Genomic DNA, 23,475 nt, shown 5'->3' on the forward strand with positions numbered 1-23,475 from the left:
GAAGACATGAGGTTGCTTTGGCAGCAATTATGAAGGAAAATCCTAAGGTTTCTACAGGTATATTAAGAGCAAAAGGATAGTAAGAGACAAAATTAGTCCCCTTGAAGATGTTATTTTGCTGTACAATTTGTTTTTGGACTTTTTTTAAAAAAATGAGGCGATTCCTTCATGGGCTACAATTGGTTTGTACATGATAGGAAAGGAGATGGCAGAAGAATTTATTAATGTAATTTTAAATTAATTTAAAGGAAAACAAATAACACATTATTGAAATATAATTTATATTTTGGATCAAATTTAACACTTTGTGGATTAAAAAAGGGATTATCCTCAAAGACGCCTCCATCTCAAAACAGTTTAATACCTATGACTTTGAGTAATAGAATCTTGGCCACCTAGTACCAACATGGTATCAGGTGCATTAAAGATTGTTATGATCAACAGGGGCAGTTTATATCTTTCGAGGGACTTTAAAAAATAAATATAATTTACCCAACAGCACATTCTTCTGTTTATTTATTCTTTCAGATACTGCAATAGTTTGTAAAAGATTGAAGTAATTTGGTTTTCTGAATACTAAAATTCATTTAGAACATTCAATACTCATCTACTATAATAGATTTGACCAGCAAACTTGAGCACTGTTATAGCATCAGGTGCTATAATCATCAATTTTTCTCTGAATAAGATTTACACTATTTCACTTCAATGTGATAATCGAATAAATAAATTAAATCATTAACTCTACTTTTAACCATAGGTCCCTGCATAATATTTTAATTCAGAGATACAGCACGGTAACAATCCCTTTCAGCCCACAACCCTGCACAAATACATCCATACGACCAATTAACCCAACTAACTCTATAGGTTTTTGGAATGTGGGAGGAAACTTGGAGCACCTGGAGGAAACCGACACAGATTCAGGAAGAGCTCCTTACAGACAGCAGCAGATCTGAACCCAGATCACTGGCACTGTACTAGCATTGTACGAGTCACTACATCAACCGTGCTGCCTGCTTTTCTGTTTCCATGCAAAACATTTTGCCATAAACCTGTTTCACCTCATTCCAGGTCTGTCTACCAGTGAAAATAATGTTTCTGTCTTCTTTGCCCCATTTATTTATAATTTTACAACATTCATAAATCTCCTTCCAAGGATTCTATCGTTACTCAATCTTCACTAATTTGTTTCTTTATATCAAATAATCTGAGATGTACTCTTTGTACTGACCTCAAATGTTCTCAAGATCTAGCTGCCAATCTCTTTTACGAATATTTTTGTTAGAATTTGAGACCAGATTCTTTCCAAGTACTGTATCACAAATTTGCATTTGTAGCTAGCACAAATGCTATGCCTGATACAATATATTTTCAAGTCAAAAAGAACTGGAGCAGGGAAATAGGCCCTTTTACTTCGGCCCACTGAGTCCACACTGACATTTAAGTCTTCATTTTTACATGACCTTGTTTCATCTCCCCATATTCTCAACAACTCCTCCCAGATTCGGTGACTCATTCTCACAATAAGGGTAATCAATCTACCAACCCACATCTTTTTGGGATGTAGAAAGGATCATTATAATTACAGAGAGAATGTGTAAACTCCACACAGATAGCACCAGAGGCCAGCATTGAACCTACCTTACTGGAGCTGTGACACAACAGCTCGACTGGATGCACCACTGTGCCACCCAAATGGCAATGTGGTACTAATATTAACAGACATCATTCACAGTTTAGTGGTGGGAAAGAATTTACATTAGCTTTGAATAGCATTTTAAAAATTGGAATTTTTTTACCATTATTTTGCCAAATGGTTCAGTTATTCAATGAAAACAACAGTATTAAACCATATAATATTTTATTAGGGTCTTTTCTAAACTCTTGACAGTAAAAATCTATTATTTTATATTAATGAATTAAAAATGATTTCACAATTTAAAAATGCTGCAAGATACACATTGTTGAGTTAATTCTTTTAAAAGATGTCAAGTTTTGCAAACCTGCCACTGTAAATTGATCCCAGCACAATGAAAATCTTCAGTCTTCCTTGAAGTTGGGATTTACTGTAACAGTAGTGGCCTGTTGAAACAGTGGATTATCACCCTGGTGGAGAAAATAGAGAAAAAGTAAAACAGTTAATTTCTGAAAAAAAGTCACCTGGTCAGAATTATAAATTGGATAAAGTGCAGAAAATATTCCCTGGCCATGTCACTGGGATTAGACGGCATGTGTGACAAGGAGAGGCCGGATAGGCTGGGACTTTTCTTTCTGGAGCATAGGAGGCTAAGAGGCAAGAGGCAAGTGGAAATATTTGAGAAGAATCAGAAGCACACTTTCCTCACACAGAGCATGTATACAAGTTGCCAGAGGAGGCTTTGAAGACAGGTACAATTGCAATCTTCAAAAGGAGTACAAGCACCTTGCAAAGGTTAAGAGTGATAAGAGCACAATGCAGACTAATGGGACCAGCCCGGAATGCCAACTTGCTCAGCACGGACATGCTAGACAATTTAATCCTCATCCAATATAGTAGAATGACTGCAGTAAAGATCTGATAATTCAGCACTTAAAAGAACTTCAATGCTGCTGAATTAGATTTTTTCATTAATGGATGTCATTTCCGATAATGCACTAACCCAGCTTTAATTGACTTTTTTGATGTTACACGGAATTATAATAAATCTGTAACAAGGCAAGTTTAAAATGATTGGGAAGTGGATGCACAAACTGTAGCCCCAATGAGTGGGATGTGGATGTGGGAACTGGAACCCCAGGAAGGGGGAAGGGAGCATGGGAGCTGGGGCCTCAATAAGTGGGAAGTGCATGTGGTAAATGGAGCCCAAGTGAGTGGGAAATCAGTGCAGGAGCTGGAGCCCCAGAGAGAGGAGATTCTGCATTTGCTATAGTCCTCTGCACGATAGTTCTTTGGTTTCCATGCAAAATTTTGCATTTAATCTTAAATCTGCTTCATTTCATTTGAGAATGCTCTACCAGTGGAAACAGTGAGCCTATCTTTATCCCATTTATTCAATTGTAAACATTTATACTAATTTACTCCTCAATCTTCTTTCAAGAACAGCAACTTACATTGGAATTAATGTAAGTGTTTCTTCTGATAGAGTGGTTACTTCCCCGTTTGCCACTGCTCTGTTACTAAACGACAAAGGGATCAGTCAGTAATTGGACTGAAGACTTTGTGAAAATTTTAACACCATCAGTTTGCCATAGATGACACAGGTGAACAGTTAATACTGCTTAGAATGATGTTGCAATGACATAATTCCATCCTGCTTTTAATTACTACCAGTCTGAAAAGTGACAATGTATTTCCTACCTAGCTATTCCAAAAGTAAGTAGATCTGGGTCAAAAGGAGTTCAAGAATACTTTATACAGTAAAGGTCCAAAAATCCAGATGGCAGAAATCTGGACCACCTGAGAATCTGGACTCTTCAAAAACTCTTGGCTTTTGTGTGCATGCATAAGCTCTACAGATACATAGTGGTGACAAGTGATCACATGTAAGTTGTGGAAATGTAAGAAAAAAATATTTTTGTACTTTGTATTTTATATGAAAAAATGTTTCTTTAATAAACTATCAAAATGTACCAGTTTATTCTCCTTAAATTTGAATTTTAAAAGTACTGTCCGAGAATCCAAAAAAATCAGAAAATCCAGGCCAACCCAGTCTCCAAGAGGTCCAGACTTTAGGACTTTTACCGTATTTTATTTTTCATCAAGTTGTGGAGGCAAGGGCTTCCATGCCATCAAAATCTGAGACTCATTTCATAATTTATGATCACTGCCTGTCTCAATGTCTGCATTCCACTCTTTTGTTCTCCAATCCAGCAAAAACCACCAGGTGCCTCTCATTTCAGGGTCTCATGATACAATGTGAATAGGCTGGTGTACTGAGGGAAAAATATAAGGGAAACACAACTGAGAATTTTGAATGTTTCTGAACGTTCTCGGCTCATCATTGCGCTGGGAGCAAGATTTCACTCAAAACTATGCACTCTGCATCACACAGGAAGTGTCAGTATGATTCAGGTTTCCAGAAAACAGGCAATCCCATAGCAATGGAAGATCTACCCTATTGTACAGAGGGCTTGATATATCATGTAAAACCAAACTAATGTTGTTGCCCCATGGATATCATGGTCCAAATAAAAATGTGGCATTAGTTGAACGAAAATGAACTGTAGATATCAACCCATTTTTATGCAATGGTTACTAAGCACTGTTATCGCAGGATGATACAATGGCACTGGAAAGATTGTGATACCAATTTTATTAATGTGTAGCTTTGGTTAAAAATTAACAACCATTTCTACATACTTGATTCCATTTTGCTTTTGCTTTCTCCTTTTCAAATTTTCTATATTCCCTTCTGTCATACAGTTCAATCAGCAGCTTCCAGATCAGGAGAATAACCAATCCAACGAGCAGCACACCAGCCACTCCACCAGCAACAATGGCGATGACATTTGTGGGTGGTGGACATTCTGAAATTAGAGAGTACAAACAAGTGATCACACACATGTGCTCGAGATTTGAACATTTCATGATTGGTCAATCTGACTAATCCCTCAGCAGAAATGTTGCTGAGAAGTGAGCATCTTCATGGCTGGATTGCCAGTGTTCTAATCTGAACCTGTTTTTATTCCCATATTAACTGGTGCTGCTAATGGTTTAGTAAATGGCTGCAATAATATCACAGTGTGGCATGTTTCAGTGTCTTTGCTCTTTGTGAAGATGGGATATTATGCTTATGTCAGTCTTGGTGATGATGTCTGTAGATATTCCCTCAATCTGTCTTTGGTTCTCTCTTGCGTCCTTTGCAAATGTCATGAGAGAATACTAATTTATTCAGTGAGGAAAGGAGATTTCCTTGCCCATATTTGAGTACTGTTGAGAGATTTCCTATCAACAGGATCCTGTTTTGTGAACTCTGGTGTAAATGTGTGCAGGCAAAGTAAGGATGATGAAGGTGTGACGGTAGAATATATAGATAAGTTTTTGGGAGATAAATTGGGAAAGGTTTGTTAGAGTATGTAACATACAAACACTTTAAAACAGATCTTAATTAAAATACTGGAGCTCTGCTCATACTAGACATATTGGCGCCAACAGTCTTTGCAAAAGCTTTGGAGAGTCCCCAAGAGACTTCATTAATGGATTGTTGTTTACAAAAGGCAACAGATGAAAGATCTTTGAGAGCCGCAGACAGTCTGAAGGAGAACTTGCTGTTTGAAGAGGATCATGTGGTTTTGCAAGCAGAGAGAATCAAACAGGCTTTCTCTCACAGAGAGAGAGAGAGAGAGAGAGAGAGAGATATCACTTGTACAGTGTTACAGCCAGCAGAAGCAGCTAGGACTGGAACAGAACAAGTTGGCAAGCTTATGGAAAGCCCATTTGTAAGACAATCTGGTCAAAGCCCTTGTGGTTTATGCAAGAGGAGAGGACTGGCTGTCTAATGTTTCACTTGGAATAAGTGAAACAAAAAGAAACTCTGCGGTGACCTGAAAGAAAGAGGTTATCACCTGAAGGGGCAAGTTTCTTCAGCAAGATACTGAAATGGCTGTTTAAAAAGGAACAACAAATTTCTCTGAAAACCTTCCTGATTGATAACCATTTACCTTTCAAGCACCAAAGCCTGATGAATTTTATAAATGTTAAATTCTGTGCACAGTATAAGAATTTCCTGCAACCAGTGAACTTGGAGGAATGAGAAATGAGATTGGACTGTGAACCAAAGAACTTTTCTGAACTTACACACACATTACATACACGTGTACTTAGAATTAGAAAGGGGTTAAGTTAGGTTAAGTAAGTCAGTCGTGGTAAGTTAAAGTGTGATTCTGTTTTCATGTTTAAAGATAATTAAAAGCAACTTTTGTTTAAGTAACCATTTGTCTTGGTGAATATCTATTGCTGCTGGGTTTTGGGGTCCTCTGGGCTCATAACAAAGGAAGAATCTGAGAAGTTAAATGAACAGTATGACTTGGCAGTAAAAGTTTGGCTGATGTCTGCTATTTATGGAACAGATGTCCCGAATTTCCAGGAATAAATGGTTTCATCTTTCCTTTTGTTTAGAAAATCAAGTTTGATGCTTGTCCTTTGTGCTCTCAATCTTAAACAAATGAGTGGTTTGTAGAGAGCAGTCAAAGGTCAACTGCATTACTATGGTCTGGTTATTTTGACTATGGCATAAAAGAACAATTTGTTTTCTTCTGCAAAGGACATTGTGGTTAAGAAAAATCAGCAACATTGTAGATTCACAGTTACCATTGCCAGCGATTTATTGTAAATTCATTTAATTTAAATTGAATAGATTGATTAATGAGATATGATCTCACACCTCCCATATCTTTTTTTTATTCATTCAAGGGATGTGGCTTTTGTAGGATGAATCAGCATTTAATTGCCCCTCAAGAAGGCAAAGGTGACAGTAAATGGATATGTATCGAACCAATTTAAATTAAGTAGGTCAACTAGGCAGGGATGTCCACTATCTCCCTCACTGTTCGCTTGAGCAATAGAACCATTGACAGAACTGATAAAAACAGCAAATAAAATAAAAGGGATAAAAATAAAGGAGGAGTATAAAATCAGTTTATTTGCAGATGACATCATAGTATAGTTAACAGAACCAGAAATATCAATCAAAGAACTAAAGAAATTTTTTTAAAAAATATTTTATTTTTCACACTATAAACCACATTGATCACGATACATACATTTTCCTTTTCAAATATATACAGTGTCGTTTTCTCCCCCCCTCCCTCTTCCCATCCCACCCTCCCTACCTCCCCTCCCATTCATTTAAAGTTCAGAATCTAAGATACATTAAACCCGTCAAACAATGTTGTCACTCAATAAAAATAAACAAGAAATTCCACTGAGTCAATTCTTTTCATTTCCTTCTCCTTCTGTCATTTTAGGTGGTAGATGTCCCCGGTAGGTTTTCTCTATTGTGTTTCATGTATGGCTCCCATATTTGTTCAAATATTGTAATATTATTTCTTAAATTATATGTTATTTTTTCTAATGGAATACATTTATTCATTTCTATATACCATTGTTGTATTCTCAAGTTATCTTCTAATTTCCAGGCTGACATAATACATTTTTTTGCTGCAGCTAGGGCTATCATAACAAATCTTTTGTGTGCACCATCCAAATCAAGTCCAAATTCTTTGTTTTTTATGTTACTTAGGAGGAAGATCTCTGGGTTTTATTGCTTTTTGTGATTTTATTTAATATCTGGTTTAGATCTTCCCAAAATTTTTTCACTTTCTCACATGTCCAGATTGCATGAATTGTTGTTCCCATTTCCTTTTTACAGCGAAAACATCTGTCAGATACTGTTGGGTCCCATTTATTTAACTTTTGAGGTGTAATATATAGCCTGTGTATCCAGTTATATTGTATCATACGTAACCTCGTATTTATTGTATTTCTCATAGTTCCTGAGCATAACTTCTCCCATGTTTCCTTCTTTATCTTTATGTTTAGATCTTGTTCCCATTTTTGTTTAGTTTTACCATTTGTTTCCTCATTCTCCTTTTCTTGCAGTTTAATATACATGTTTGTTATAAATTTTTTGATTATCATTGTGTCTGTAATCACATATTCAAAATTACTTCCCTCTGATAACCTCAGACTGCTTCCCAATTTGTCCTTTAAGTAGGATTTCAGTTGGTAGTATGCCAACACTGTATCGTGAGTTATATTATATTTATCCTTCATTTGTTCAAAGGATAATAATTTATTTCCTGAAAAGCAATTTTCTAATCTTTTGATCCCTTTTTTCTCCCATTCTCTAAAGGAAACATTATCTATTGTAAAAGGGATTAGCTGATTTTGCGTCAGTATTAGTTTTGGTAGTTGGTCATTTGTTTTATTCCTTTCTACATGAATCTTCTTCCAAATATTGAGCAGATGATGTAATACTGGAGAATTCCTACGTTGTATCAATTTTTCATCCCATTTATATAATATATGTTCGGGTATCTTCTCCCCTATTTTATCTAGTTCTAATCTAGTCCAATCTGGCTTTTCCCTTGTTTGATAAAAATCTGATAGGTATCTTAATTGTGCGGCTCTATAATAATTTTTAAAGTTTGGCAGTTGTAAGCCTCCTTGTTTATACCATTCTGTTAATTTATCTAGTGCTATCCTCGGTTTCCCCCCTTTCCATAAAAATTTCCTTATTTTTTTTTTAACTCCTTGAAGAATTTCTCCGTCAAGTATATTGGCAATGCCTGAAATAGGTATTGTATCCTTGGGAAAATGTTAATTTTAATACAGTTTATCCTTCCTATTAGTGTTAGTGGTAAGTCTTTCCAATGCTCTGTCATCCTGTAATTTTTTTCATTAGTGGATAATAATTGAGTTTATATAGATGGCCGAGGTTTTTATTTATTTGTATACCTAGGTATCGTATTGCTTGCATTTGCCATCTGAATGGTGATTCTTTCTTAAATTTTGAGAAATCCGCATTATTCATTGGCATTGCTTCACTTTTATTTGCGTTAATCTTGTATCCCGACACTTCTCCATATTCCTTCAATTTCTTATGTAATTCTTTTATTGATATTTCTGGTTCTGTTAAGTATACTATAACGTCATCTGCAAATAAACTGATTTTATATTCCTTGTCTTTTATTTTTATCCCTTTTATTTTATTTTCTGTTCTTATCAGTTCTGCTAGTGGTTCTATGGCTAACGCGAGCAATAAGGCCGATAGTGGACATCCCTGCCTTGTTGATCTGCTTAAGTTAAATTGTTTTGATATATATCCATTTACTGTCACTTTCGCCAATGGCCCCTTATATAATGCTTTGGTTAGCTGAATTTTTGTAGTATTTTGAATAAATAATTCCATTCTACTCTGTCAAAGGCCTTCTCTGCATCTAAAGCAACCGCTACTGTTGGAGCTTTATTTCCTTCTACTGCATGAATTAAGTTAATAAATTTACAAATATTGTCTGTTGTTCGTCTTTTTTTAATAAATCCAGTTTGGTCTAGATTTACTATTTTTGGTACATAGTCAGCTAATCTGTTTGCTAATAGTTTAGCTATTATCTTATAATCTGTGTTAAGTAAAGATATTGGTCTATATGACGCTGGTGCGAGTGGATCTTTCCCTGTCTTTGGTATTACTGTAATTATTGCTGTTTTGCATGAATCTGGTAAGCTTTGTGTTTTATCAATCTAGTTGATTACTTCCAGGAGGAGAGGAATTAATAAATCTTTAAATGTTTTATAGAATTCCATTGGGAATCCATCCTCTCCTGGTGTTTTATTATTCGGTAGTTTTTTTATTATCTCTTGTATTTCTACTACTTCAAATGGTTCTGTTAATTTAGTTTGTACCTCTATTTGTAATTTTGGTAGTTCAATTTTAGTTAAAAATTCATCTATTTTGTCTTCTTTCCCTTCGTTTTCAGTTTGGTATAATTGTTTGTAGAATTCTCTGAAGTTTTCATTAATCTCCATTGGATTATATGTGATTTGTTTGTCTTTTTTCCTTGATGCCAATACCATTCTCTTAGTTTGTTCTGTCTTAAGCTGCCATGCTAGAATTTTGTGCGTTTTTTTCTCCTAGTTCATAATATTTCTGTTTTGTCTTCATTATGTTCTTCTCCACCTTATATGTTTGTAGTGTTTCATATTTTATTTTTTTATCTGCCAATTCTCTTCTTTTAGTTGTGTCTTCCTTCATTGCTAATTCTTTTTCTATATTTACTATTTCCCTTTCCAACTGCTCTGTTTCCTTATTGTAGTCCTTCTTCATCTTGGTTACATAACTTATTATTTGCCCTCTGATGAATGCTTTCATTGCATCCCACAGTATAAACTTATCTTTCACTGATTCCATATAAGAACTAAAGAAATTGAAAGAATATGGAGAAATATCGTGGTACAAGATCCATGCAAATAAAAGTGAAATGATGCCAATGAGTAATGCAGATTATACAGAATTTAAAAAGAATCACCATTTAAATGGCAAACACTAGCAATCCAATACCTAGGTATCAGATTAGATAATAATTTAAGCCACCTGTACAAATTAAATTATCAGCCAATAATAAAGAAATTCCAGGAAGACTTAGAACATTGGAAAGAATTACCACTAACGTTGATAGGGAGGGTAAATTGCATTAAAATGAATGTCTTCCCAAGAATACAATATTTATTTCAATCATTACCAATTCCCTTAACAGAGAAATTCTTTAATGAACTAAAGAGAAATAATAATGAATTTTTTATGGAAAGGGGGAAACCGAGGATAGCATTAGATAAATTAACAGAGAGGGACAACCAAGGTGGTTTGCAGTTAACAAACTTTAAAAATTATTATAGAGCAGCACAATTAAGGTATTTATCAGATTTTTATCAGACAAGGGAAAAACCAGATTGGACTAAGATAGAACTAGATAAAGTAGGGGAGAAGGTACCAGAACATATACTTTATAAGTAGGATGAAAAGCTGGTGCAATATAAAAGTTCACCAGTATTGCATCATTTACTCAATATATGGAAGAAGATTCACTTAGAAAGGAAAAAAAAACAAATTACCAACTACTAAAATTATTATTGACGCAAAATCAGCTAATCCCTTTTACAATAGATAACCTTTCCATTAGAGAATGGGAGAGAAAAGGAATTAAAAGAATAGAAGATTGTTTATTTTTTGGAAAATAATTTATTAACATTTGAACAAATGAAGGACAAATATGAAATAACTCATGGTATAATGTTTCATATCATCAACTGAAAGCCTACTTAAAGGATAAATTGGGAAACAGACAGATTACCAGAAGGAAGCAGCTTTGAATATGTGATTACAGAAACAATGATAATAAAAAGATTTATAATGAACATGTACATCAAACTGCAAGAGAAGGAAAATGATGAAATAAGCTATAAACCCAAATAAAAGTGGGAAAAAGATTTAAACATAAAAAAATGAAGCATGGGAAAAGTTATGCTCTGGAACTATGAAGAATATAATAAACACAAGGTTACGTATGATACAATATAATTTGTTACACAGGTTATATATCACACCCCAAAAGTTAAAAAAAAAATGGGATCCAACATTATCAGATAGATGTTTTCACTGTAAGAAGGAAATGGAACAACAGTACATGCAATCTGGGCATGTGAGAAAATGAAAAAGTTTTGGGAAGATCTAAATCAGATATTAAATAAAATCACAAAAAGCAACATGCCAAAAAATCCAGAGATCTTTCTTCTAAGTAATATAAGTAGTAAAGAATTAGGCCTCAAACTGGATGAAGCGCAAAAAAGATTTATTATGATAGCCTTAGTTGTAGCAAAAAAATGTATAATGTCAACTTGGAAATCAGAAGAGAGCCTGAGAGTACAGCAATGGTACATGGAAATGAATACATGTATTCCATTGGAAAAAATAACATACAATTTAAAAAATAAAGTCAGATTATTTGAACAATTTGGGAACCGTACATGGAACATAACAGAGAGGGCTTGCCTCAGACCTCCACCCCCTAAAATGATAAAATGATAAGAAGACAAAATGACTTGATCCAGTGTGTAAAAGTAGATGACACAATTTTCTTATTTATTTTTATTGTGTGATGATATTGTTTAATGGGTTTATTGTATTGTGTTTGTTGAACGTTTAATGGGTTTGGAGGGGGGTGGGAAGGGGGGAGGGAAGGGAGGGGGGAATAAAGGGGAGAAAATGCCACTGTGTATATTTAAGAGGGAAATGTTTGTATGTATTTTGATTGATATGGTTCACAGTGTGAAAAATAAAAGGTGGTGGTGAGCTGTCTTCCTGATCCAATGCAATCCTTGAGTGTGGATGTACCACAATACTGCAAAGGGAAGGAGTTCCAGGATTTTGACCCAGCAATGGTAAAGGAACAGCAGTATAATTCTGTCAAGATGGTGTGTGGATTGGTAGGCAACTTTCAGGTAATGGTGTTCCTATAATTTTCGTTCAAGCTGGTAGAGGTGGTGGGGTTGGAAGGTGCTGCTCAGATGGTGAGTTGCTGCTGTGCATCCTGTGGACAGTCCAAATGGTATATCATCAGGTTATAGTTGTACAATCAGATGTCAATTAAACTTGACTTGCTAATGTGTGTCAGTGATCGAGTGAGTGAATGGTAGCAAAATGGGAGCCAATCGCATTGGCTGCCATGTCGTGTGTGCTATAAACCTTCTTGAGTGTTGTTGAAGCTGTACTCATCCAATCAAGTGGGGAATATTCCATGACATGTCTGATGAAGGCATGTAGAAGGCAGATAGGCATTGGGAAGTTTAGAGATGAGTAACTTGTCACAGGAATCCTAGCCTCTTGTTGCTACATTGTACACATGGCTACTCCAGTTTCATTTCTAGTCAATGATAACCTGCAGGTTATTGTTACTCAGGGATTCAATGATAGTAATGCCATTGAAGACCAGGAAATGATAGTTAGATATTCTCTTGTTGGATTATGACAATTTCCTGGCACTTGTGTAGAGTGAATGTTACTTGTAACCTATCAGCCTAGGCCCAGATATTCTTCAGGTTTTTCTGCATTTGAATGTGGACTACTCCATTATCTGAGGAGCCATGAATGATGACATTGTGCAATTATCAGTGAACATCCCCACTTCTGACCTTAGGATTAAAGGAAAGTTGTTTTTTTAAGATTGAGATGGTTGGGCCGAGGACACTACACTGAGAAACTCCTGTAGATATGTCTGGCGGCTGAAATGATTTACCTCCTTCACATGGATTGTCCTTTCTGCTCAGTATTATTCAAACCAATGGAGGATTGGCACTATTCCCATTGACTCCAGTGTAGGACTCCTTGACGCCACACTCGATCAAATGCTGCCTTGACATGAAGGGGAATTACTCTAATTTCACCTATTGAATTCAGCTCCTTACCCTATGTTTTAATCAAGACTGTAATGAGGTCATGAGCTGATTTGGTAGAACCCAAAATGAGCAGGTTGATGTTAAAGAAGTACCACTTGACAGCACCATTGGTTATCCCTTCCATAACTTTGTTGATGATCTAGAGCAGATTAATGGGGCAATAAATAGCTGGGTTAGATTTGTCCTTCTGTGCTCAAGACATACCTGGGCAATTTTTCACATTGCCTGGTTGATTGCCAGTGTTGAAGCTGTACTGGAACAACTTAGCCTCGGGTGTGGAGAGTTCTGGAGCATGTCGGAGCAATATCTGTATTTCTTCAAGGATTGTTACCAATCCATCATGTGTGCTCAAACACATGCAAAAATAATGCATACGTCCAGCACAGGTATCATTTTTGTTTGAAATGTGGTCCAACGATGTTAAGAGCAGGAAAAGTTTAAACTTGATTAAAACCTGCATAATTTGAATGAACACAGATGTACTTATTCATCAGAGGTTGTTTCTGGAACCACTTGATGTGCTATATTTCACCTGTTTAGCATGCAATAATGGTTAAAATTTTCTTGGTGCTATAAGTATAGGTGCTCAAAGAGTGCATATAGGGATAGGCAATAATTGTGGGAATTGGCAATGATATCTATCTCTTGGTCATAAATATTAAAAATATGCCAAATATTGAGATAATAAAAAAAGTTTTAATTTTAAGCATTTCCATGTACAAGACTGCTTGTTTACATGACAATATTTAGGCAAATCACAAACCTGTTTTCTTCAAGATAGTCACATGATAGTTTGCAACTCCTTCTAATTCCTCCATAACAAAATTCATCCAGCAGCTCTTTGAATCCTTCTCTTTACAAATGTTCTGTTCTTTTAGTTCATCCACTACTTTGTGTTTAATATTCGTACAAGATGCAGAGCAGTTTTTTTCAAAAGGGCCACTTTGAAATCCAAGGCACTCTATGCAAGGTCTGTTAAAAATAACAAGTGAAATACAGAGGTGACAAAATTGTACTCTTTATAATGCTATACTACACACCCTCTGTTATCAAAGATAGCTCAATGTTGTAAAAAGGACACAGAATCATAGAGAGACTGCATTGGAAATGGGGTCTCTGGCCGACCAAGCCTATTCTAAGCATAATCTTTACACTAATTCTACATTCAATCTATTTTTTTTATTCTCCCCATATTCTTGTCGACCTTCCCTTCACCTGATTCTGTTATTCATCTACACAAATGACAATTTACAATAGCTAATTAACCCACCAACTGACAAGCCTTTTGGATGTGGGGGTGGGGAAACCCAGAGGAGATTGACAGTCATAGGGAGAACATGTAACTCGACAGCGACAGCAACCAAAATCAAAATTGAACCTTGGTGCTGTGAGATAGCAACTCTGTCTGATGCACCAGCTATATGTTTTATTATATTCCTGCTATCAAGATACTGTACCTGAATAAGCTTTGATGGGGAGTATCAAAATTGTAACTGCTTATTTAGATATGCTCTTTTATTTATAAAAATCCAACCTGTCGAGGGCTCTAATCCCCACTTTATAACAGTCAGTCCTCCCACACTGCCAACTTTTGTTCTCCCAGAAAGAATTAGTTAATTCCTGAAAAAATGAACTAAACCAGTGAGATGCTGCAAAGGCTATAACACATCAACAATTGTCTCCACAATGAACCTTGAAACAAATTTGTTATCCATTTCTCAACTTACACTGTTCCCTTGTGCTTGTTAATCAACATTGGCTTAATTTCTGCCAAAGCTTCCTTTTCCCCCATTTGCCCTTCCCCTTTGTTGTAACCTCTTGTGGCTCTAAAGTCAGCCAACAGTTCTGTAATTTTTCAATTCTGGCCTCTTGTGTATCCACAGTTTTATCTACACACTTCAACAGTGAACATTCCTTTATCTAGCTCAGCCCAAAGCTCTGGAATTTACTCACTCAATGTCTGCCTCTCCACTTGCTCTTGTTTCATTCAAGATGGCTTTAAAAATTAGATAATTGAGAGACTATTTGGATATTAGTACAAATATCTCTCTACACGTCTTCATCAAATTTTATTTCATAACCTGCTACAAAGTGTCTTGGTGTTTTACTACATACGTAGACCAGATAATTTCAACTTGTATTGATGTTGAAACCTTGAATCTAGCCCAGAAAGCAAATAGGACATGAAAACTGTCTTTTGTATAACTGACCAAGCACTCATATTAATGTCTGGAAAGAGTTTTCAGTTTTTAAGACATGTTTAAGATTGTATGGTGCTGCAGTCCTGTTACATTATCTACAATTGCTTCCAACTAATATGTACAAAACAAAAAAAATTCCACAAAAGAGGAAAAAAAATTAAATGTTCCTTGGATGAATTAAATTCAAAGAATTCTAATAATTATTTCTGACAAGTTTTCCTGTTAAAATTTGAAAATGGTCATAGATTTCAAATATATACTTTAGAGTAAATATGTGTCTGTGGATAAAGGCAACAAGTATGCAGTCAGTTCAGTGTTTGGGGAAAAAAACATGAGTAAGCATCTTGAGTTACAATACAGAGATCCTTACAAATTGTTAACTCTATTTTAAATATGGTCCTGCAATGTAATTAGAACTTTTCAGTAATTGAAAAATCTGTGAAAATATGGATTTCAAGCAAGAGGATTTACAACAAATTAATTTCCCATGCACAAAAACAGACCAATGTGTTATAAATTCAAAAGTCATGATGTCTGACTAAAGTCATAAGGTCAAACAGCACAAAAACAGATCTTTCAATCTCCTGAATCCATCAAACACCCATTTTACTTTAAATCTACTTTATGCTTCTTAAATTGCCCTCAATTTTCTACAGATTCTACAATTCACCAACCCTCTGGGGACAATTTATAGTGGCTAATCAACCACCAACCTGAGCATCCTTGGGATGTGGGAGGAAACTGGAGCACATGGAGGAAATACATGCAGTTATGGGGAGAATGTGCAAAATCCACACAGAGCCAGAGGTCACAATCGAACCCAGGTCATAGGAACTGTGAGGCCACTGCCACTCTGGTGCCCACGGTTGATTTCTTTTTTTTTTCTTTGGCTTGGCTTCGCGGACGAAGATTTATGGAGGGGGTAAAAAGTCTTAAATCTTAAAGAACTATCAGACCAGCCACTAAGTCACTTTTTGTTTATGTTCCTTTACTCTGTAGGCTATGATAATATTAAACTATGATTTCAACATGGATCAATATAAGATGGAAACTTACACATAGGCTGGGCAAGGAGATGGACAGCCTGGACAAAATTTGCAATACGGTGGTTGATAGCCAGCATTGCACATGCATTGATTACACGTGCAGTTTCCTCTTCCACTGCAAATGTTACTGCCTTTATTCTGTTGACATTGTTTGAAAGCCTGTGCACACTCACAGGCAGTTCCATCAAATCCTGCATCACATTCACACTTTCCGCAATTACATCTTCCATGTCCTGAAAGTTAATGAGGGAAAAAATTAAATAATAGTTGTTTCTCTATAAATACCTGCATGATTGAAAATGATTATACTGGGTCTCTGTTATACAGATTGTATTCATTACATGTATTAATTATGTGCAATGCACTACAGAAAAACTGCCCATTCAGTTAAAATCTAACACTATCACTATGTTGATAAACAAGAAATCTGCAGATGCTGGGATCTCATGCAGCATCCATGGAAAACAAATGGCAGTTGACATTCTTCACTTAATGCTGAAAAACTTAGAAGGTTATGCATGGTACATCCATGGAAAGCAATAGGCAATTGATTTTTTGGGCCTGAGCCCTTCTTCAGGTGTGATAAAAAATAGGGCAAACACCTAATTAAGATGGTGTGGGGCTGGGATGTGTGGAAAAGTCAGTGGAGCACAGGCAAGCAGGTCATAGATGAATACAGGTGGGAAGGGGAAGAAAAGAAAGGAGCTGAGAAGTGATGGGAGAGAGTGGAGAAAGGAAGGGAAGGAGCTGGGGAGCTGGAGGAAGTGAGTTAGAGGGGTAAGGGGGTTACTGGAAATTGTGGGTCAATATTGATGCCATCTGAATGAAAACTGGAGAGACAGAACATAAGGTGTTGTTTCTCGTATTCTTATCAAGAACAGCTGCCTTTAACAATATCCCACTCTTCAAAGTTACTATTTGATGTCTTGATTGGTATATTTTATGGTGACTTCTAATTTTATATTTTGACAACTACTATCTTTTTTTTTGTGCCCCTCTTCAATACCTCTATCTTTTTTTATGATATGATGACCAGGATTGAACACTAATTCATGAAACAATTTCAAGTAATCTTCATTAGATTTCAATTCTGTCCTTTTGAAAAAAAAACTATGTTTGGGTTGTTTTCATCACTTTATTGCTACTTGAAGTATAAGGAAGGGGTAGGTTGAGGACTGTAGCGGTCAGGGGGTCTGACCATCCGGCGTGACCGCCGTGGTGTCGGGATTGGGGTCGCTGGAGTGGTGTCGCCAGCGGGCTCGTCGGGTGCGACCGCTCCTTCACTCAATTCCCCAGCCGTGTTGTCGGCAGGGTGGCCCGGGTCGTTGGGGTGCTGTTGGTCCTTCTGTTCCGGCACGGGGGCTGGGGAATAAAGAGTTGGGGAAGGTTGGGTTGGTCCTGAGCTAGGTCCCGCACCGAAACAGTGTCCTCCCGCCCGTCTGGGAACTCAATGTAGGCGTAATGTGGGTTTGCGTGGAGTGGAGTCACTCGGTCGACCAAGGGGTCGTTCTTTGAGTGCCGGACGTGGCGTCGCAAAAGGACGGGGCCAGGGATGGTGAGCCATGCAATGGTTCCTGATTTGGATTTCCTTGGGAAAAAGGACATCCTTTCATTGGGGGTGGCATTTGTTGTGGTCCATAGGAGAGAGTGGATGGAGTGTAAGGCACTAGTGAGAACTTCCTGCCAGTGAGAGGTGGGGAGACCTTTAGACCAGAGAGCCAGTGTAACCGCTCTCCAGATGGTGGCATTCTCCCTCTCGACCTGGTCCTTACCGCGTGGGTTATAGCTGGTGGTCCTGCTTGAAGCGATACCACACTCCAGAAGGTACTGTTGCAGCTCTGCGCTCATGAATGAGGACCCCCTATCACTGTGGATGGAATTAGGGTACCCGAAAATGGCGAAGATACTGTGAAGGGTCTGTATCACTGAGATGGTGGTGGTGTCTGGGCAGGGCAGAGTGAACGGGAAGCGGGAGTACTCGTCGATGGCCATAAGGATATAGTTATTACGGTTGGTCGACGGTAGGGGCCCCTTAAAGTCTACGCTAAGACGCTCGAAGGGGCGGGTGGCTTTGATAACATGGGAGTTCCCCGGACGGAAAAATTGGGGCTTGCATTCAGCGCACACCGAACAGGCTTGGGTCATGGAGTGAATCTCCTTGACTGTGTAGGGTAGGTTGCGTGCCTTCACAAAGTGGGCAAACCTAGTGACCCCTGGATGACAGAGCGTTTGCGAAGAGTGCTGGCAGGGCAATCCGGAGTGTGGAAAGGCTGCAGGAGTGGCCCCGGGGCATGGGGGCGGGTTGCTCGGGTGTTTCGGGGGTGGGTCGATGGCAGACTGAGAGGGGGGCGTGGGGTCCCCCAAAGTGTAGGGACACCGTTCGAAACTGACACTGAAAGTCTAATCCCAGCAACACTGGGGCGCACAATTGGGGAAGGATGAATAATTTGAAGTGTGTGACCGTTAAGCCCTGTACTTCCAGCGTGGTGATGCAATACCCCTTTATCCCGGTCGAGTGCGACCTCATCGCTAATGAGATCCTCTGGGTAGTGGGGATAAAGTCAAGTCCACAACGGAGGGCCAGATCTGGCCGGATAAAACTGTCAGTTGACCCATAGTCAAATAAGCAATTGGTGTAGTGTCCATGCACTTTAATCAGATCCATTGCTTTAGTGAGGGGATGAGAGCATTGCTGATTAAGTGTTGTAGAAGCAGCCACTGATCCTGTTGACAGGGGAGTTCCGCGTGTTGACGTCACACAACGGGATGATGTCATAGACGCAGTCAGCGCTGGAGGAGCAGGTTGGAGGTATTCCCGGAGGTGCTGTTGTGGCGGTGTCGGTGGATGAACGGTAAGTAGTGGGGGTTGTTGCTCGCGGTTGGCGGTGGGTAGGTCGGCGGTCGCGGCGGTCGGGCCCCAGCGGTCATCAGCGATGGACGCTAGGGCAAGTACCTGGTTGGCCGCGGCGGGTCCCCAGTCGGTCGCGCTGGCTGCACCGACGGCGGCGTGGGCAGCGGCAGCAGGGGAGCGGGCAGCGGTAGCGTCATCTCCGGGGGTGGCTGTGGCGGTGGCAGCATCGGCCCCAGGGGTGGTCATGACCGTGGCAATAGCGGGCTCTACAGTCGGGACCGAGGCCGGGTCGAGTGTTCCGCACGGGGGCGAGAGCCGGGCCAACAGCATGGTTGCAAGGGTGGGCTGCCCTTTCCGGGTTCGGCATCTCCATGACGTCAGGCGTTGCCGTGCAGGGGAGCCCTCGCTCTCATTGGACGAGAGCTCTGGGGAAGAAGAGTTTGAATGGGATAGTGGCAGTTGGGCTTTACATGAGGCACTGTGTTTGCCGGCGGCCATTTTAGACCTACAGACTGCAGCAAAGTGGCCGTTTTTAAGGCACTTCTGGCACCTGGTTTTTCTTGCTGGGTACTGGGACCTGCTGTGCTTGTCCCTCCCGCAGAAATAACATTTTGGGTTCGCAGGTGGCAGTGTAGCAGCAGCCGACAGGACGTCAGTATATGGGGGGGTGGTAGGGTAGAAGGGCACTCTACTCACATCAGAATGTGGGGTCCAGTCCCTAGAGAACTCGTTTGACTTTAAGGCTGCATCCTCCATTGTGATTGCAATCCGGGCCACGTCCTCTAGTTTTTCTACCCCTTGTTCGAGCAAGCACAGCCTCACCTCGTTCGATCGTAGCCCAGCCACATAGGCATCCCGGACAAGATTGTTTGTGATCTCGGCAGCAGTTTTGTCCACACAGTTACAGTCCTTGCCCAACGCCTTTACTACTTGTAAATATGCCCTGCTGGACTCGCCAGGCTGTTGCTTCCTCGACGCAAGCACAAGCCGGGCATGAACTCTGTTCATTGGTTGATCATACAGTTCTTTCAGTACCTTTATGGCTGCGGTATAAGTGGTCTCATCCTGGATGTTCTCATCCTGGATGTTCTCGTAGACTCTCAAGGACACCATAGACAGCAATGCTGTTAGACACTGGTTATCCTCCTCCACCTCAATGAGCCTTAGGAAGTTTTCAAAGTTCAACAGCCAGAACTTAAAGGCTTTGAAGGCTGTAGCCGACTGTGGGTCGATGTCAAGTTTTTCTGGCCGAGTCAGATGCTCCATCCCTTTTTAAAAAAAATTATTTTTGCTAATAAAATTGTAGAGCTCGTCGAAAGAACCAAAGACTTGTTGATCCAAACTAAGGCTTTTATTAGCAAAAGACAGGAGCTCTTCACAGGTGGCCGACCAGTCTGGAATGATCTGACCTGGCTAGGGACACAACCCTTTAAGGCCCAGACAGTAGGCGTGGCTAAGCTCTCCGCCAATCGCTGTAAGCACAGTCATTACATACTCTAGATACTGTAACTATATACATTGGTGATAGGTCTGTACTATCACAGTACCCTGACCTTGTACTTTACATATGGCTTTATTTCTTCAGTAATATTTATCCCTTTTATTTTTCTCATCACATTTGCCTTGAAAATTTATCTAGTAATCTAATGTCATTGCATTTATTAATTATTCAGTTTTTAGCATTATGATATATCTCCTCATTTGGAGTCACTTGCAAAATTGAAATTATGTTTAAAATCATATAGTTTAACTCAATAAAATATGAGTAATTGTGATTCTTGAATTGACCCTTGTGGGACTCAACTTCTGTTCATTCTTGCAGGCAGCAAATTATTGTTTCTTCTGTTGCTCCCCTGCCTACACTCTCCAGCCTTGTTCATTAAATTTATGACATGACACTCATTAATGGTATTCTGTAAATCCAAATATACTACATCTACTATTACTATTAACTCTCCATAATCTCTTCAAAGAATTTTGAAGGCAAAACTTCCCCTTTTGAAATTAATCTGGTGTAGCAGGCCAGGTCAACCCCCCACACGATGGGCCGAATCGCCGTAGCGAACAGCCAGCACGGCGGGGCCCAGGGGCTTTCCCCCCACCACGCAGAAGTTCCAGGCTGCAGGAGCGCATTGCTGGGGGATTGGCCAGGCCTCACAGCAGCATTATGACCACTCCCATGAGCCTGTCACCTCCCCTAAAATGGTACGCACATAAATGGCAGTTCCTGGTTTACTTGCTTGGTGTGGACAGCATATATTTCAACAGGTCTGCCTTTAGTAGTGGTACAGTAGTGACCCTGAACAGGTTCTTACATTTTTAGAACCCACAACACGCAGCAAGATGAATCCTGTGGACTTCTCCACAGCGCAAGCGGCTGTCACCAACGGATCTCCTGCAGAAGTTTACGCTGTAAGCGTTCACTTGCCACAATTCTGAGCAAAGCAGCTATGCAGCTGGCTGCAACTTGCAGAATCACAGTTCACCCTGCGAGGAATAACAGCCGAGGAGACGAAGTTCTGGCATGTGATTAGCGCCCTGGGCCCCGCCACAGCAGCGAAAGTCGCCCTGCATGTCAACAACCCACCCTTGGATGGCAAGTACACGATATTCAAACTGCTTTTACTCAAGTAATTTGAACCAAGCTGGTACAACACGTCCTTAACATGCAGGGCCTAGGTGATCGCAACCCTCAGAACTGATGCAGGAGCTAGTGGCCCTTGCAGACTGACACACAAAGTGCTTCCTGTTTGAGTCTATTCCTTTCCAAGTTGCCAGTCCACGTTGCTGCTGCCATCTCCAACATGGACTTTGCTGAACCACATCTCGTGGCAAGAGAAGCAGACCAGCTCTTTCGCACTCTGCAACCCAACTTCATCCATATGCAACCCATTTGCACAGTGGGAACAACAGCACAAACTTTGGCCACCTCATTCGCCCCTATGGCAGCCATCGCAGCAGTCCTGCCACAACACGGCGACTGCAGTGACAAAACAGCAGGGTATTACTACTTCCAATGTCAGTGGGGCCACAATGCCCGGCAGTGCGTACCACCCTGCACCTTTACAGGCAGAAAATCCAGTCTGATGCAGGGAAATGAGCAAACCAGGCACCATTAGGGGCCTCGGCAGTTGGCATCAGAAAAGGCCTGCTTTACCTTTGGGATCAGAAGGCCCAGCGGGAATTCCTGATAGACACTGGTGCAGAAATCAGCCTGGTTCCATCCACGTTCTTTGAGCGAAAAAACAATGCTAGAGGCCTATCCCAACAGGATGCCAACGGTTCAACCATCCTCACCTATGGTGCATGACCATTCACACCAGGAACATCATTTTCAGATGGGACTGTACCATCACCTCAGTAGGCCAGGCTCTCCTAGGAGCAAATTTCTTCTGGGAGAATGAACTCTTGGTTGACCTCAACCAATGCCAACTGGTTAATGCCACCATTTTCCAGGTTTTCCCCCCTCACACTGGCGCCAACACACTTTCCAGCCTTTGGGAGTCCACGCTCTCGAACAAAGTGAGTACACCACACTGCTCGCCAACTTCCTCACTCTACTACCCCCAACTTCCTTGATGCAGAACCAGCACTTAGCAAGAAACACCACATTGAGACCTCCCATGTTTGCACTGGTGTGGTGACTGCCCCAAGATAAGCTCCTCCAAGTCAAGGCCGAGTTTGCCACAATGGAGGAATTGGGGATTGTCCACTGTTCCAACAGCTCATGGGCTTCGCCACTACACATGGTCCCAAAGTACTCTGGTGGCTGACGCCCCTGCAGAGACTACTGCAAGCTCAATGATGCAATGGAACTAGACAGATACTCCATCCCACACATACAGGACTTTTCCGCATGACTCCAAGGTGTCCAGATTTTTTCCAAAGTCGATCTGGTGCTGAGCTACCACTAGATCCCAGTGCACCAGGACAACATCCATAAGATGGCCATAATACCCTTTTTGGCCTCTTCGAGTTTCTGAGAATGCCATTCAGGCTGAAAAATGCGGCCCAAACCTTCCATTGCCTCATGGACGTAGTGCAAGAGACCAGGAGGGGATTTTTGTGTACCTGGATGACATCCCCATTGCCAGCCCAGATGCCAGGACCCACAAAGAACATTTAAAACACCTGTTTGCCTGGCTGCAGACTGTCAGGCTAACCATCAACCCATCCGAGTGCCAATTCTGTTTGTCCACCATCGACTTCCTTGGGCACTGCATCTCCAGTGAAGGAGCAACACCTTTGCCTGACAAGGTTGAGGCCATTCAGAACTTGCCCAGGCCCAAAACCCTCAAAAGTCTGCAGAAATTCCTTGGAATTGTGAATTTCTATCATCGCTTCCTCCCAGGAGCAGCAACCACCATGAGGCCTCTCTTCAACCTCGTTAAGGCAGGTAACAAGGAGCCCAGCTGGTCTGCGGAGGCACTCCAGGCATTCAAGGAG

At 40.0% G+C, this 23,475-nt stretch overlaps 1 protein-coding gene and 1 long non-coding RNA gene across 8 annotated transcripts in view; one reads left to right on the plus strand and one right to left on the minus strand.

Annotated features, from left to right (window-relative positions):
- LOC138761671 (uncharacterized) overlaps window positions 1-23,475 on the plus strand; it is a 191,642-nt gene that overhangs the window by 100,835 nt on the left and 67,332 nt on the right. The window lies entirely within an intron of this gene.
- itgb2 (integrin, beta 2) overlaps window positions 1-23,475 on the minus strand; it is a 146,792-nt gene that overhangs the window by 12,196 nt on the left and 111,121 nt on the right. For 4 of the 7 annotated variants that reach the window (XM_069934214.1, XM_069934215.1, XM_069934216.1 and 1 more), the window contains exons 13-16: window positions 16,189-16,411; window positions 13,695-13,903; window positions 4,343-4,509; window positions 2,007-2,109 (exon numbers count right to left, since the gene is read on the minus strand). In XM_069934214.1, coding sequence (XP_069790315.1) covers window positions 2,044-2,109; window positions 4,343-4,509; window positions 13,695-13,903; window positions 16,189-16,411 — 665 coding nt within the window. In that variant the 3' untranslated portion in view covers window positions 2,007-2,043. Of the gene's footprint in view, window positions 1-2,006; window positions 2,110-4,342; window positions 4,510-11,520; window positions 12,067-13,694; window positions 13,904-16,188; window positions 16,412-23,475 lie in introns of those variants that run through there. The other 3 variants (XM_069934213.1, XM_069934212.1, XM_069934217.1) reach the window with 2 other exon arrangements.

This window comes from Narcine bancroftii, chromosome 4 (genome assembly GCF_036971445.1).
Source record: "Narcine bancroftii isolate sNarBan1 chromosome 4, sNarBan1.hap1, whole genome shotgun sequence".
Lineage (NCBI taxonomy): Eukaryota > Metazoa > Chordata > Chondrichthyes > Torpediniformes > Narcinidae > Narcine > Narcine bancroftii.